The sequence below is a fragment of the Lipophrys pholis genome (assembly GCF_963383615.2).
Source record: "Lipophrys pholis genome assembly, chromosome: 6".
Classification (NCBI taxonomy): domain Eukaryota; kingdom Metazoa; phylum Chordata; class Actinopteri; order Blenniiformes; family Blenniidae; genus Lipophrys; species Lipophrys pholis.
Window position 1 is genome coordinate 8,947,135 of NC_137629.1, and position 17,924 is coordinate 8,965,058.

A 17,924-nucleotide genomic window follows, 5' to 3' on the forward strand; every position below is an offset into this window, starting at 1 on the left:
GTTGTCGCGTAAACGGGGTCTTGGTTGGCTGTTGTGAAGGGTTTTCTCTTCACCATGGAAATGATTCTGCCATCATCCACCAATGTTGTCTTCCGTGGACGTCCAGGTCTTTTTGCATTGCCAAGTTCACCAGTGCTTTCTTTGTTTCTCAGGATGTACCAAACTGTAGATTTTGCCACTCCGGATATTGCAGCAATTTCACGGATGGCTTTTTTCTGTTTTCGTTGCTTAAGGATGGCTTGTTTCACCTGCATGGAGCGCTCCTCTGACCGCATGTTGTCTTCAGAGCAAACTCTTCCAAATAAGAGCACCACACCTGCAATCAACACCAGGCCTTTTATATGTTTCCCTGGTAATGACATATCAAAGGAATTGCCCACACCAGCCCATGCAATGGCTTTTGAGTCAATTGTCAAACTACTTTTAGTCCCTTTTAAAGCAGGGTAGCATGTTAAGGAGCTGAAACTCCTAAACCCTTCATTCAATCTGAATGTGGATACCCTCAAATGAAAGCTTAGAGTCTGCACTTTATTGATATACCTATAATTGGAATATATTTCATTAAACAAGTAAAAATAAAATAATTGTTTCAGTGTCCAAATATATATGGCCCTAATTGTACTTAAGTGATGCGTTTTGCACAGAAAAGAAATCTCCGGTAATTATTTGAATTATTTTTTTCTTCTAACATTCATTGCACAAAGCTGTTCAAAAGCAATATTTACACACAAACAGGTCTCATGAAAGAGAAGGATTTTTTTTGCCTGCTTCATTTCCAACCCAGAGAGACGGATTTTAAAAAGATTTTCCATCAGTCACGGACTGTGGAAGAAGGAGGAAGAGGAAAAGAGAAGGCAGCTCTTTACTGAGGAAAGAGAGAAGGAAGATGTAGGAGAGTTTAACTGTCTAAAGTTGAGAGGTTCAGTTAAAAGGTCCTGCTCGTGTGTGTGTGCGCGTGCGTGCGTGTTTTGTAAATCACTGCTGAGAGACGAGAAACTGCAGTGGAGGAACAGGACGACGTGAATGCGTGTGGTGAAAGACTGAAAAGAGAACAGAATGCAGAGCTGAGGAGAGAGAGAGAGAAAACAGTGCTGAAGGGAGGGGAGGCAATAGTGAGAGGAAGAGAAGGGTGAAGGGCAAAGAGAAAGAGGTAGCAGGGGAGCAGTAGGAGTTCAGGGGAATGAGATTTCAATCTGTTCAAGAAAATAAACTAACAGAGGATGTCGGGAGTAGATCTAGGGAGGAATATCTGGTCGCTGAAGCACAAAAAAGCAAAATACAGGCACATTTTTGGTGAAAACGGATGTATGAAAGGACTTAGGGTGATCGTGAGTTCAAGTGACACAAAAAAGGAAAAGGCTATAAATGACCCAAAAAAACGGGAATAAATAAAGATAGCTTGAAAGTCGAAGGCGGGAAAAGGAGCTGAAGTGAGCCGTCGAGCCCCTGATGAGAAAGCCATCCAGCTGAATGAACACATTCCCCCCATCGAGGAGGAGGAGGAGGAGAAACTCCTGTGAATACTTCTGTGTGACTAATGTCTTTTTCACACTTTTCATTTCTCTCCATCCATCATTGTTTCCCCCTCCCATTCTCGGTTCACACAGCGACAGCACCTTCCAGAAAACTACTGGAACTGTTTAATAACTCGTCTCTTCAGCTGTATTTACACAACTCTGCTTAATGTTCTTCTGTTTTAGCAACAATGTGACTAGTAATGTCTCTTTACTTTGCATTTTCTGAAATGTGAACATTTCTTCATGTTCTGACACATTTTTTGATGTATCTAAATCAGGTTAACAATTGTGATTACAATTTGTTTTCTTGATATTCAAGGTACCTCTGTGAGACAGAAAATTATGTATTTTCTTCATGAAACTCAATATAACCTCAATGAAAGAATAAAAGAAATGACAGAAAAATAGTCCAAATGTCATCCCAAATGATGTTTTTGTGACTGTTTTCTGGTACATCTACCAAATTTCCCAAGGTTTTGTTTTCCAGTACAAACTCAAACCACAAGATGGCATATTAAATCACTCAAAGAAGCAGTAGGAGAAGGACTAGTTACAAATGATTAAAGTTTTGGCATTAGTGTACTCTGTGATGCCCTCTAGGGGACCACCAGTGTAACTACAAACCAACAAGAAGTGTTGAGACTCAGAAACCAGGTGAAAGAAAGACTGGGTATGTCAATCAGACAACTGACAGCCACTGCTGTCAGTTGTCTTGATTTAGCTGGCTTGAAGTATGCCAGCTAAGTTAAGGGAATTGGTGGCACTCATCAGAAACTAGGGGGTTGAGCCAGAGGAGACTGGAACAAGATCACCTGGTGGAGCAACCCCAGATGAGAAACCGACTCATGAAGAAGCGTGTAGAACTCACCGAGGCCCCGTTTACATAATGTTTTCAAGTTAAAACGGAAAACTTTTGTGGTCCATTTACACTATGGAGATCGGAGTTACTGAAAATGCTCCGACTCTGCCACCATCCATCCATCCATCTTCTCCAGCTTATCCGTTTCCGGGTGGCAGTCTGAGCACTGTCACCCAGATCACATTGCACCGATTAAGAACCTTTCCTGTGGATGGTGAGCCCACGGGAAGGTGGCGCCTTGGGAAGGTGGCGTGGGACATGAACCTACTACCTTGAGATTGCGAGTCTCATGCTCTACCAACTGAGCCAGCCGGGGGCTCTCTGCCACCATATAAACGGGGAAATGCAACATTTTTGAAACACTGCTACTGAGCATCTGCGCTATGGCCATAGTAAATTGTTCTGGGCAAGCTCAGTAGAGACGATCACAACATTGTTTCCTCCATGGTGTCATGACTCCCAGTCCATATTCTCCTGGGACATGGTAGTTTTATTTTGACAGTAACTGTAATAACAATCCAACTTGGTGGTCTGTCCACTAGACTGTCCATGTATAACCATTGTTAATTTTTAGAGGCCATTGTTCTCTGCTGCATGTGTGTGTGCTTTCATTACCAAAACAAAGAACAGCAGCCCTATATGAAGAATGCGTCGCTTTCAGCATTTATGCTATTTCCATGTAACAGGAACATTGTCACAGTGAAACGTTTCTGAAACAAAAACTTCAAAATGTTTTCATGTAAAAGGGGGCAGCACTCCTTCGTTATACTCATCACTGATGATAGACTGCGTTAAACACACAGCTTCTAACCTCTGTCACATCCTGCGTTTGAAGTGAGAATACCTCAGGAACAAACGATTCAATCAACGAGCTTTGAACCAGAGCAAGTTTGCAGGATGACTCATGGCTACAGGTACATTTCAAGTTGACACAGTCCTTGTGTTGGGAGTGCAAATGACACGGTCCACACTCTACGAATGGCCCGACTTGCTCCAGTGAAGCAAATCATAAAGGAGTTTACTCTAACCAACCAAGTGTGATCAGAGAAACCACACCTCCAATCTCCAGTTTCTACTATCAAAACTGTAATCTTTGCTCTTGAACGTAGACACAAATTATAATATTCTTGTTACACCAAGACTTATTAAATTCAATTAACTTAATCCTGACAGTCAGATTAGTGTCCTCCTGTCACAAACACCTTCTTTGGTCCCAGAGGTCCGGCGTCCTGCGGCGCTCAACAGTAATTGGTGGTGAGTGACAGTTTATCCGAGCAGATGAAATCTATGGAAGTAAATTGTGGCTGCTGGAGATGGTTTACAGCTGGCGTCCCTCCACCTCAAGTTGTGCGTGCGTGCGTGCGTGCGTGCGTGCGTGCGTGTGTGTGTGTGAACGATGCAGCCCGCCTCAGACGGCGAAGATCAGAAGCTGCACGCTCGTAAATGACACCAAAACACAGCACAGACTCAGCAAAGCTTTTTATTACGTTACTATTTTAGTAGAAACATTCTCACACCAATGAAAGCGAGATATGATTAAACCCTCAAACGGAAAATCTGCAGTTGGCACCTGGCGGGTGTTCAATTCAAAGATCAGCTTTAATGTTAAATCAGTGGACCAGATTTTCATTCATGATCATGAAACATCGACTGGCGAGTAGCAGGAAGGTTCCTATGAGAAATATCACTTCAGGCAATACCCTGAACACACCTCAGATGTTTGCACTGCATTTAAAGCCACATTAGCATGTTTCTATATTTCAGACCACATGTGTGCAGCTTGATTAGCTTCAATCAACTGGGATGGTGACATGAAACACTCTGTGTCCTTTAAAGTGGTTAACCTCCAGGACATGACCTGAACTAAGCAGCTTAATGTTCCCTTCTGTTGTTCGTCAGGACATTGTTTACTACGCGGGTAAAACAGTATTGTTTTCATCTAAAAGGTCAAACTGAGATGTTCAGTGCATTTTGAACCTCAGAAACTCCCACCCTGGTTCCAGCGTCCTTCTTGTTTGTTTTGCTTTGTGCGCTTTTCCTATTGGGCCATATTTCATCCACCTCTTTCTTCTCAGATTCACTCCCTTAGATTTCCTTTATTTTCTATGCGCTTCTCTTCTTACCAAACCTCCTTCCTTCCTCTCATCTCTTAATTCATTTTCTCCTTCACCCCCACGTCTCTCCATTGTGCCTTTCCGCCTTTTCAGGCCACGTTTACACGTACCTGGATTTTTACAAAATGTGACATTTCCCCCTCTACCTTTAAAAAATTTTTTTTTTAAATCTTCATTGACACGGACCCGCATATATACCTGGTTCAGACCTGCTATGAGCATGCCAAACCTGTAGGGGGCAGTGTAGCAAAAGCATTAAGCCATGATAGCCAATCAGAATCCTGGAAAAAAACACCACGTCACAAACTGTGATGTAAATATCCACCTACCCCCCTTTAGATGCAAACAAAGACACGGAATTTTTCCAGATCTCCACTGTGGATGGAGTTTTCAGGAATCATTGTTTGTGGTGAGTCGTAGCTGCGTTTATGTGTAAATACACTGCCCAAACGCAGAGATATATCACAGTTTTTTCAAATACCCAGGTTTGTGTAAACATGGCCTCAGTTCAGTCAGATGACTTTTCCACCACTTGTTTTTCTAGTGTGTGGTTTTACAGCAGAGCAGCTTCCCAGCGGGCAAGGTCACGCCACATTTTACATCTTGGCTAATTCCAATCCTGCTGCTCGGCTTTGTTTGTCCCCAAAAGATCACTTTTTTTGGGATGTGTGGAGAAATTGTACTTTTTTCTTGTTCAGTTAAGGATTAACAGAACATTTCTGCTTGTTTTTGTCACAAGTTTATCATGTCAATACCTCTGGAAAAGTAGAGAAAATGTGCCACTTAGACACGGGATGGACTGTGTTCGACTGTATTACACACACTTTCACATCTATCTTTAATTCTGGGATTAATGCCTGCACACTGATAGAAATGCATATTGCTCTTCTTTTTTTATTAATCCTTTTCAGAATAGATCTAATTTCAGACTTTGTCATTCTTGGGTCTATGGGGAGTCCTCATGTTACAGCTGGAGCAGTGTTTCACTGTGTCGCAGGTACAAACGTTTTCCAGCTCCTAGCCAAAAACCAATGCACTTATTAGTGTTAAAAATGTTAGGAAATAGATGAGGGAAATGGTACTGGAGTTTCAAATGAGAGAAATACATGTAATAACAAAGATCATCCAGTGGAAATTTCACCAGTGGGAATGATCAGCACAAGAAGCTCAAATGTCTATTTGTTGATCTAACTGGATGAGACAGACCAATAAGCAATCTGAACATACAAGGTATAAAATCTCTGGGTACATGGTGGTGTACCTCAAGACCACAACAGGAAGCCCCCCCATCCATTTGATTACAGACCCGGGGGCTTTTCCATGTAGAGTTTATTTCTTTAGCCACTTTCAACACAAGTGAAGAAATCTGGTCAAAGAGCTCCAAAAAGCAACAGCAGAATGTCAAGTCTCTGTGTCTCACCTCACGTTTCCAATTAACCAATGATCTTCTCCCTCTGCGTGTGCCTATCTGTCGTAATGAGTTCCACTTGTGTCTTCCCTGTGTATTTAAACCTCTCTTCCCCCTGTCATCTGTGTTGGCTCGTCTTGTCGCTTGTCACCTTGTCGTTCCTGTTTCCTTGTGTTCCCTGGACATTTTGTACAATAGTTTTTTATGGAACTCTGTGGGCCTGCGCTTGGGTCCATCCGCACACGCTCTGACACAGAAGAGTGATTCTTCCTATAGGCCATATGCTTTATGGGCCGTTATATTGTCATTGCATCACTTAACGCGTTTTTCACCTTTGCCAACAAAAGTTGGGGTGAAGGGTATTTTTTTTGTTTGTGTATTTATTTATTGGTTTGTATGTATTTGACCAACTTTTACAAAAACTATTCACCTGAATTGCATGAAATTTTCAGGAATTATTTGTCCCTATCCAAGGGTGGTTCCTTTAAATTTTGCGAGCAATTGGGTCAAAGGTTAAGGTCTATGCCACAAAAAAGTCAAAACGTGTGTTTGTAATCACATGGTTAGTTTTAATCTGATTTTCAACCCAATGCCAAAATGCTCAGTTTTCAATTCCTTATTCTCTGATATTCCATATGATGCAGTGATGTCATTACCCTGGTTAGCGGTTGGGGTCAAAGTTCGGGGGGAGTCAAGGAAACACTAAAATGAGTGTACAACATGAAACAATTCAAACGATCATGACAGATGATGGAAGGAGTGGTGTGGTGGATCAAATAACCTTGTAATCCATTGATTTCCATGGTCAAGTCAGCTTTATTTATAGAGCATTTTAAAACAGCTCTGGCTGAAGCCAAAGTGCTTCACATAATAGACCATAATAAAAATTACTATAGAAGAGTAAAAACAGTGAAACAATAAGATTGACAACAATAAAACCAGGCACAGAGTCTCAAACATGGTTAAAAGCCAAGGGATAAAAATGGGTCTTAAGATTAGTTTCAAAAGTGGACAGTGAGGGGGATTGTCTGACGGGCAGTGGTAGCTCATTCCACAACAGAGGGGCTGTAACAGAGAAGGCCCTTTCCCCTCTGAGCTTTCGTTTGGACCTCGGTACCTCCAGAAGCAGCTGATCAGCTGACCGAAAGCACCGAGCAGGGGTGTAGGGGTGGAGCAGCTCAGAGAGGTAGGGCGGGGCCAGACCATTTAAAAACAAATAAAAGGATTCTTAAAATGACAAATTGTGACAAATATGACATTGGTGACGGTATGCCCTCTACCGAGCGCCAGTTCTAGTTCTGTGACGTTGTGATATCAGTGTGTAAGGTTTCTCTAACAATACTAAAAAATCATGAAAGTCTTTTGGAGACATAAAATTGACTTGAGGTGTCTGAGTGTGATTGTCATGTAGTGGAATGTCTTTGTGATATGATGTTTCTTTTTGTCCATTGTCGGCTCTCCGGCTCCCTGTACTCTTAAGTTTAACAAAGTGAGTGTTGAATAAAATTGCAAGGACGCTCTCAAACGTCTGTCTCATTCGTCTCTCTTATCCAGGCCCCCCCCGGGTGTCGGAGCGAGTGACCCATCGACAGAGCGTCCGCCTGGGCCGCATTGTGAAGCTGCCCTGCCCTGTAGAGGGCGACCCTCCGCCCCTCATCATGTGGACCAAAGACGGCCGCAACATCCACAGCGGCTGGACGCGGTTCAGGGTCTTACAGCAGGCTCTGCGTATCAAAGAGGTGGAGACGGAGGACGCAGGAACTTACATCTGCAAGGCGACCAACGGCTTCGGCAGCGTGAACATCAACTACACACTCATTGTCATTGGTAAGTGCTCAGCGAGTTTTCTGTGTTGTGATATGTAAGTAGATTGGTAAAATTGCTGCTGTTTTAGATTTTCTCACTTTACTGATTACATTACTGATAATGTGATGAAGCCAATATAATCTGTGTTAATATTTCACACATCTGCAAAGCACATCTGTTCCTGTCATGTTGGCCTGCAGCGCAGAACACTCTTTGTCTTCTATTTAAAATGTGTGTGACTTCCACACACCGCACTGCCGCCAGCTGCTATTGTGCTGTATACAGCAGCAAAATATACAATGGGGAGCTTTGTGTTGAAATCAAAGGTTAGGAGTTAAATTTGTGATGTAGGCAAAAGGTCAAGTGAAGATAAAGATGGAAACTCTTGCATGTAAATAAAGTGCACCTACTGAATGAAGGGGAGGGAGGTGAGTGAAGGTGCAATGTTATAAAGCAACTCTGCTGCAAGTGGGAAACTCGTACTTATTGTTTCAGTCTGTGTGTTTTCATTGTGTTTGTGACCACAGTTGTTGTACTTGTGTGTTCCTGCAGATGAATGAGGCATTTGTTAAAGGAGATGCTTGTGGTTTTGCCTTGGCTATGTTTGCGTGTTAAGGAGACACTGCATCAGAGCATGTGCATTGCAACGTAGATGTCGCTATATAAAATAGACATTGTTTTGCCTTGGTCTTTTTGTCTCAGGTCTCCTGTAACTCTGTGGCCAGAATTTTTTATATATATGGCCCCGTTTACACAACAACGAATTAGAGTGTATCCGCAAAACTTTCTTCACTTTTGGAGGGTCCTTTTACATGGCATCAGTGTGTGCATGGACTGATGACACATCGGATGCGATCAACTATAAAACTACTCATATGGACCATCAAACTAGAATACGGACCGCGAGTCGTACAACTATGCGGCCGCCATGTTTGTTTTCAACTGGATGAGCAGGATGGAGGGGGAGAAATGCGAATGCGCAGTAACTCCAGCAGTCTCTGCAGGAGGGAATAGCAGCCATGAAAGAATCTTTCCACCTTGGGAGTCGGTATAAAAACTTTGCGGACACATTCACGTTTACATTCACATTCACTCTTCACGTTTATAGCGTTTTGTTCTCTGCACACGCATCTGTGTGGTTTCATTACAAAATCAAGCAACAGCGCCATCCTGTGGCCCGGCATACTAACTACATCGTTGTCTCTGTGTCCGCTGCTGCAGTGTAAACACACTCCTTTTTTTAGTGGATTAGGTGTTGTCACATGAAACGTTGTCATGTAAACGGGGCCTAAACTGTGATGTCTGGGTTTGTTCTGCGTATTGTCATTTATATAATTAGTTCAAACTGACTGTCCTCATGTGGTGACTTTAGTCTGGAACGTCTAACAATGCACCTGAGTTTAAGCTGAAACGTTTTCAAAGTCAGTAAAGCCTTTTCCATCATCTCTTCTCATTGTGAACCATCAACGGATGTTTAAAGTGCCGGAGGATGAGCGGCCCTCACAGAGTTTCATTTACACACAATGAAAACACAGATTTTGCAGGGGTTTTGATTTTTATGAGATTTTATTTGTTGTTTGCATCCATCGATGGTAAAAAGCAGAACTCTCACTTTACTTTCAATCTGAAATGGCTGTTAATTATGTCATTATAGTTCAGAGGTCTGTCTTGGAGCCACATGTGGCACTTTAGTCCTTTTGTAGTGGCTCCCTGAACCTTACACAATATGATACCGAAATAAACATTATATCTTGTTTTCATTTGAAACGCAGACCAAGGTACAAATAAAATTACTAAACTTGGGTGGGAAAAAATTCTAAAACCACAAAAAATGTGAGGAGGGAAAGCTTGTTAAAACAGATTTAAAAAAGCCCTCAAGTGACTAGGATTTTTAAAACAAAACAAAACTTAAAAATGGGGGGGAAACCACATAAAACTACTTAAAAAGAAAAGACAAAAAGGTTTAAAGCAGAAAGAAAATCTAGAAAATGCTGAATAAACAGCTGAATTATAACGGAATGTATTCCTGAATTGGAATTAACTTCATTCAACATAAGAAGCACTTTAATGTTGTAATAGTTTATACGGTCAACCTGATACACTATGTAACAAAAGAAATGTAAACAGAAAAACAATTTCTGTCAACTCATTTTGTCAATGAGACAACATCCCAACTGGTAATCTGTGACCGAAGAGTTTAGGCTGAAGTTAAACGTAACCCTGTACACACTTTATGTTCATAAATCATAACGATTTATGAAACTTTAGGAGATGTATTAGCTTTATATTAAAGGTTAAACGTTAAATTAGTTTTTGTGGAAAGTCACAGAAATGTCTCTTTTGTTCACAAAGGTTGCAGAGCCCTATTATAGTGGGTTGTTTTTCAGTCAGGTCTCTCCAGGTTTGATCCCCCATCTGTCCGTACATCAAAGTGACTCTGAACCTCAAACTGCTTCCAGTGGATGGACTGACAGTCGCCTGCATTAGTGCGCCTCCATTACACTGAATAAAAAAAAGAAAAGCTTTATTCATGGAAAGTTTTACTCGACTTATTTTTTTTATCATGATTTCTTCTCAGTTCAGCACTCTTGCATTTGACGGGATATGTTATAGCACCGGGGGACTTTGTGTGGAGTTTGCATGTTCTCCTTGTCTGTGCTGGATGTGTTTCATCTCACAACTTTTCATTTGAGTTTAGTTTGCGGCTGTAAATTTGCTGGTGGTTGCGAATGTGTGTGCCCCTTCGTCTCTTAGGGTTAGTCCTGGTGAACGGTCCAGTATATGACACGTCAGCTGGGATCATGTCCAGTCTGCGTCTGGACAGACGACGCATGAATGCTTTCCCCTCAAAAAATAAAAATGGTGCTGAGTGGAAAGGACAATGTGTCAGTGCACATTCACATTCGTATACTATTTGTCTGTGGTCCAAAACAACTCTGCACCATTTCATGTGTACACCGCCTCTGTGTGTGTGTGTGTGTGTGTGTGTGTGTGTGTGTGTGTGTGTGTGTGTGTGTGTCAGGTTTCAGTCGGACTGGATGCCAACAGGGAGATTAAGTCTGCACGGCGTTCCAGAGAATCTGACTGAAGCAACACTCGCTGCCTGGCGTCGGCACTTCAAAGACGAGCTTGAGTAAAATGCTCCGCTACAGATTTAGCCGGCCAATATTTTTGGTATCTTAATGATTGTAGATTACGCTCGTCAATTGGGACCTTTGCATCAATAAACCCTTTTCTTTTAGATTCACGCTGCGTGTTCAATGACAATCTATCAAGATTTCATAACAGAGTCTTTGAGCGCGAACTGCTGGCCCAACCCGCCGTGACGTAACGATTTAATGATGTTAGTTAATGTTAGTTAATAACACGTGCATCGTTATGATAAGTCTGGAGACATATGCTGTTGGTGTAGTTGAAAGAAAACCTTTTCAATCTTCTTCACTATATTGACTTGGCAAATTGCCAGCAGAGAAATATCCTTTTATTTGGCAGTAATCATTATCGGTATGCATTCAGAGCCGCGTCGGTCTCGACCCGAACTTCAAAGGCGAGCTGGCATAGACAGGGCAGGAAGGGAGGGGGTGGGGGGGTGGGGTGTGGAGGGCGTGCAACAGCTGCCGTTGAGGTCATCCAGGCAAGCATCTGCCCCCCAACCCCTCATTCACTGTCCCTTTCATTCACTACAGATACAAACAGATCCAGAAACGATCAATAGAGCAAATAGACGTGAACGGATTGTGTTTGTCAGTCGGGCAGCTTTGGATTCCGTCGAAATTCCAAAATCTTTTTTATTTTAAAATTTTTTATTTTATTACTAACCCTACTGAAGCAAACATTTGATTTAGGTGCCGTTCACACAACATTTTCAATTGAAAACAGAAAACTTTTCTTGTGTTTTGGTGTCCGTTTACACAACAGAGCCACTGAAAACACAACTTTTGAAAACATCTCCCAAGATGGACCATTTCAAAACTGCTCCGTAAACACCGCTACTGCGCATGCGCACCATGGCCATGGTAAGTTGTTCTTGTGCACATGCACAGTAGAGCCAATCAGAACAGTGTTGTCACTCCGTGGTGTCATGACTCCCAGTCCATATTCTCCTGGACTTGGTAGGTTTTTTTTGACAGTCACCATAATAACAATCCAACCTGGTCGTCTGTCCACTACAATATCTGTGTTCTCCCATTGTTAATGTTTACACCTTATTGTTCTCTGCACATGTGTGAGGTTTCATTGCAAAAACAACCAACATCACCAACTTGTGGCCTGGCATGCTGATTACATCGTTTTAAAAATGTTGGCGTGTCAATGCAAAACTTTTCTGAAATGAAAACTGAAAGATGATGCATTTTTGCTTGAAAAGTTGTAAAGGTGACCATTGAGCTGGGTCCAACTTGCTGCACTTTACCTGGAAGAGCAGAACGGTCTGAAAGTAAGAAACCTTGCATCCAGCCAAACTTTTGTCCTTTTCTCGGTGCAGGCTTACAAGAGAGGGCAAGAAAAGTTCAGACTCTAGAAGTCACCACATCAGAATCCATGTGCACTCAAATTAGAAAAATTGTCACTGTTTTGCAGATTAGACGAGCAGTACCCAGAGACGCTTTGTGGTTAACCGAGTTAATCTTCAAAGATGACCCTTCTCCCTGTAATTCAAGCCAGGAATCGTGCCACAGTATCTCCTCGGCATGGAAATCAGTGTTTTCATAGCTGGAACAATCTGCATTGGAAATCATGGACCAAACATGATGTTTTGGGGGAGTTTATGCATTTGTCTGGTGAAAAGGTGATGTGTATTATCTGCTCATGACTGCCTCAGCCTCAGCACAGAGTTTATTTGTGATTCAGTTTTGTTTTCTGCTGCATTTTCACTTCCTCCTTCTCCGTTTTCCTCCTCTGTGTGGTCCCGCTGTAATTATTCCACGGGCTGCTGGCCTTGCCAGTAATGAGCCCACACCTGTGTCTTATTGTCTCTCCGCATTCAGTTTCTACCACAAAGTATCTTTTCACACATTTTTCCTATTATCTCTTGCTCCTCCTGCTTCAATCAGCCGGCTCCATTTCCTACCAAGATCACCAAGTTTTAATTTCTATCAATATTTTCCCCCGACGTAATGATTGCTGTGAAATTCCCGCTCTATCGCTGACCAGTGGTCGGGAGTCGAAGGGGAGCCATTTGGTGAAGCCAGGCTTTTGTTGGCGAGTGAAATTAAAAGATTTCTTTGAGTGTTTGTTCTTTTTTTTTTTTTATTGTGTGTAGGCTGGCGAATGTTTGCGTGAGTAAGTAGTTGCTGTGTGTATGTGCTTGTTTATGCGAGAGCCTGTGCGTGCGTGCGTGCGTGCGTGCGTGCGTGCGTGCGTGCGTGCGTGCGTGCGTGCGTGCGTGCGTGCGTGCGTGCGTGCGTGCGTGCGTGCGTGTGTGTGTGTGTTGGAAGATTTATTGGACCACCAGTAAAGTGAAACTAAAAAAAGCAACCTTTTTTTTCTGCTCTACAAACTTGTGTGTCCTTCAGAAACCGAGAATGCCAAGCGAGCTCCTACTTCTCCCTCCCACGCTTTCTTCTTGTTGGTATCTGATTTTCTAAAAAAAAATGGTTATACTGAAATTCGGGTTCTTTTCATAGCCTGGTGCTCAGAAGTGCTCATAAGTGATAGGAATTTATGGCTTGAACCAGATGTGATGACAATGGGAGCGTGTCTGGAGTTTGAAAGCTGTGCATGAGGAGGAAGGAAGGAAGCGGTTTGGAGGTGTGTGTGTGTGCGTGTGTGTGTGTGTGTGTGTGTGTGTGTGTGTGTGTGTGTGTGTGTGTGTGTGTGTGTGTGTGTGTGTGTGTGTGTGTGTGTGTGTGTGTGTGTGTGTGTGTGTGTGTGTGTGTGTGTGTGTGTGTGTGTGTGTGTGAACCCTGGCTTCTGTGTGGATGTGTGCACGTGCTTGCCGTTTTGCCTGAGTTTTAATCAGCATGCTTATGTATGCGCTGTTTTTTTTTTGTTTTGTTTTTTTTCTGTGCACGCAGGTCCATTCATAAGTGACTGAGCTTGAACATAGCAGCTGACATCTGGTCATATTTGCAGAACAAAGAGCAACAAGCAGCCGAAAAACGCTGACATCTTGTGTGTTTGAATAAATGAGCTTGTACGTGAGCCGCGCTCATCAGACAGCGAATACGTAATGAATGCTGAAGTAAGAAAAATGGAATTGCAAGATGAAACATGACAGATGGGGAAAACCAAGGCAGGACTGTTGAGTGTTGTTTTGAGAAAATACAAAACAGAATCCATCCATCCATCTTCTCCACAGCTTTATCCAATTCAGAGTTGTGGCTCGAGTCGATCCCAATTTGAAATGGGTCACAGACAGAAGACAGGAGGGCACAGATGCTCACCTTCACACCTACAGGCAGTTTTGGAATCATAGATTAGAATCGAATGAGACATTTGGACTGTGGGAGGAAACTGGAGTACCTGCAAAGAGCTTAAACTCCAGAGAGTGCAGACCACTTCACCCACAATGCAACATTTCTCTGAAACTGTATTCTGTGATTTTAACAACGCTGCTGGTTTCTAGTTCAATGGCTCTTCAGTACGACTCGATCAAACTAAGCGCTGAGTCGATGCCGGCTGACCAACACAGTGCAAATAATTCAATGTGATGTGGTTTGAGGACAGTGTTGTTTCTGATTGTTTCTAACCAGTAAGTTTCTCTGAGAGCAAACCGCCCTCCTCCTTAAGGTTTCTTCTCTTTTCTTCAATGGTGTCACATGTGTGAGACTACAGCTGTCATCCGGCCAGGAGCTAACACGTCGGCTCAGATTGCAGACCAACATCATCCCTCCATCCATCAGTTCCTCCGGCCCGGTTCCTCCTGTTTTTGTGCTCTCGGATTTCACACTTTTTAATTGAGATTTCTGCTAGTGACTCGTCCAGAGAGGATGTAGAGGTGGCCAAGGTTTTAAAGCCGAATTAGTATGAGTCACACACACACACACACACACACAGAGAAAACGTATGAGTGTGTATGCCTGCACAACTTCTAAGATGAATCTCAAGTAACCGGGGTCTTTCACACTAAACTTCACCCTCCTACTAACAAACACAACAACGCTGCTCCAGTTACACGCAGCACTTTTTGACTAATCAGAGAAAAAAGCATTGAGTGAACCTGGAGCTTCTTCAATGTCTGTTTACACAACAGAAATGCTGTAAACAATGTAGTTCGCGTGTTGGGCCACTAGTGGATGCTGTTGTGTGTTTTTGTAATGAAACACATGCGCAGAGAACAATCTGCTCTAAGTGGTGAGGACACAGACATTCTAGTGGACGACCAAGTTGGATTGTTATTACAGGTGACTCAATTATAAACCAGAATAGGGACTGGGAGTCGTGCCACTGTGGAGGCTGCCATTTTTGTCATTGTTACAGCCGTGGTGCACATGCATAGTAGCAGCGATTCCAAAAAGTCGCGTTTCTGCTGGTTTCCATGGCGACGCCATCACAGTATTTTCGAAAAGTTTATAATAAGTTGTGTTTTCAGTGGCTTCAAGCACCGTTGTCGTGTAAACGTGGCCTAAGAGTCAAATTCAGATATATCATACTGTAACTTTTAAGGTAATCATATCGAGTAGCTGGCAGCAGCAGAGTTCAATATCAAAAGTGAAGTTGTTTTCATTCTAGAAAATGAGGGGAAATGGTTGGTGAAGCCAGAAGGTTTTAATATCTGGACCAGCAAGAGAATTAAGTTTGTAAAATGAAATGTCCATATTATTGGCCCCTTGAAAGGCCCTAAACTGTCGAACACCACACAATTCTGCTCGGCGCTTCTTCAGGGTGGGATAAATGCACATCTTACTGTTTTACATTGGCAAACGGACTAAATAATGGTTTTTTTTAGGATGAATGCCCTCATAGTACAGTTGAAAATCTCAATATTTTACATGTCATTTTACAAATAGACCACAGGATATATTTGATCAGTTTTCATGACGAAACATGTGACATTATGACCTTTTTTTAATTGAATAACCAAGAATGTATTACACAGTGTAGATTAATATTTTCTGTTTGTATTGAATACAGTGCTGATTGAAAACGGAACAAACTTTGTTCAAAACAAACACGTTATTGCTGCATGTCTCGTCTGAACCATAGTAAACCTGTGGATCTGCTGTGAGATAGGGGTTAGATCCGCGTCTTGTTTCCCTCGTCACGGTCAGTTCGTGCCACTCGCCATCAGATTGGCTCCGGTTTCTTTAGTCTGGCTGTTGCAATAACGTGCCGCCTCTACGCAGCCATAGACACAGCAGCTCCTCCGGAAATCAGGGTGGCACTGCAGAGAACCCGTGTGTGTGTGTGCGTGCGTGCGTGCGTGCGTGCGTGCGCCTTCCACTTTGTTGCAGAAAAACCATCAGATACTAAAAGATATATTCACTGTAGCTTTTTGCTGAAACACATCGTCAAGATTCAGCAGGCAAACATTCGTCCATTCACTCGTATTCACTCCTCACTCAGACGTGTGGTTCAAAGCACACACACACACACACACACACACACTCACACTCACACTCACACTCACACTCCTCAGGGGCCCCAGCCTCCATTTCATGCCTGTCTGTTCCACATCCTCTCGTTCTGCCTTGTTTCACCTCCAGTGAATAGATTTAGAAAAGATGGACAGGACAGCAAAAGAAAAGAACAATGCTCTTTTTTTTCCTCTTGGCTTTCCTCTGAAAGACGACAACAAGCCTGGAGAATAAGAACAATGAATAGTAGAAGATTTGTAAATCCATGTACCAACATGTGGAGATGTGTTGGATCCCAAACAGTGACACTGTATCTGCAGAAAATCGAGGCTTCATTAGAAGAACAAAACCCGATCTCTTGCATGACACCACGGCGGTCTCGTGTAAACGTGGTGTTAATAACACCGCAACCAAAACAGGGGATTCCCGGCACGAAACTATCCATCCATCTATCTTCTGTCGCGATCTGGGTGCTGGAGACGATCCCAGCTGCACTGTTAAAAAAGAAATGTTGAGAAAATGTAAAATTTCAAGGCAAACCTTTGCAGCAAAGTTTTTGAATTTTCTCAACGATCTGCTATTTCATTGTCCAAAGTCAATTTTCATTGTTGTACCAACATTCACAACATTCTGTGAATAGTCACTACTATTAATTCTTCATTTGACCAATATAAATTTGTTTATTAGCTGAATAGTGTGATCACAGAGCTACCAAAACTGAATCAACCCCACAATAATTTTTAAGTACAATCAATAAATAAATATTAACTGCATTTTTATAAATACCTAGTTTTCACTTGCATTTCCTCAATACATGTCCACTGTGCATTTAGATAAATTGTCGATATGTTGCAAGGATGTTAAATACGTTTTTTTATTTGAATATGCCAACAATAACACCTCTGCTCAAACAGACACACGTATCACAACAGGTATGATAACATTGTTTAAAACAATTTAAAATCACAAATCTCAAAGTTTTTCAAAAGAACTTAAACTAGATGAATAGAAATATAAAAATGAAAAATATATATAAAAAGAATATTGAAACAGTGAGATGAAACATTGTTTAAAACAAATTAAAATCCTAACTGTCAAATATTTTTCAAAAGAACAGAAACAAGTTGTCCATACAGCCATGTTTAAACCATTGGTTTAAAGTAAGTTTTCAGTGACCACACACGCTGTGTGCATTCAGAGCCCATTTCAATGAAGACATGCTTCAATGTCTCAAAGTGTACTTGAGCCTTTGGGTAAGAAATATTGAGAGCGTAGAGAAGGTCAAAAAGAAATGCCAGTGTGGATGGAAAATCCGGGATGTTCTCCAGCACGATGGTTTCCTCCAAAATCCCAGCGATGTTCCGCACCACTGCAGATGAAGTTATTGCTACACGGTCCTCTAAAACAAAGAGGATGCCCACAGCCACTCCCTCAGTAGACTCGTCTTCGGGATCAGATTCCTGTAAAACCAGAGCAGTGTTAAAAGGTGACAACTTGATGCCTAACAAATTAAAATATCACTTAGACATTTTAGACTTTCATAAATTCCCAACAAGACTTCTGATCCAGCCTGCAAGACATTAAGACATGATTTAAATGTGGAAAAGAAAAAAACATGTCATTGTAGTTATATGTTGTTTTTTCTGCCTATAGTATAACATCCCTAAAAACAAATTAAATTGTAGACAAATTATGTGTTTTCAG

The 17,924-nt window shown here is 42.1% G+C and overlaps 1 protein-coding gene across 1 annotated transcript in view; it reads left to right on the forward strand.

The window, feature by feature from the left end:
- The window catches only part of fgfrl1a (fibroblast growth factor receptor like 1a), a 137,707-nt gene that overhangs the window by 60,683 nt on the left and 59,100 nt on the right, over nt 1-17,924 (forward strand). The window contains exon 3 of the mRNA XM_080466244.1: nt 7,453-7,725. Coding sequence (XP_080322370.1) covers nt 7,453-7,725 — 273 coding nt within the window. The remainder of the gene's footprint in view (nt 1-7,452; nt 7,726-17,924) is intronic.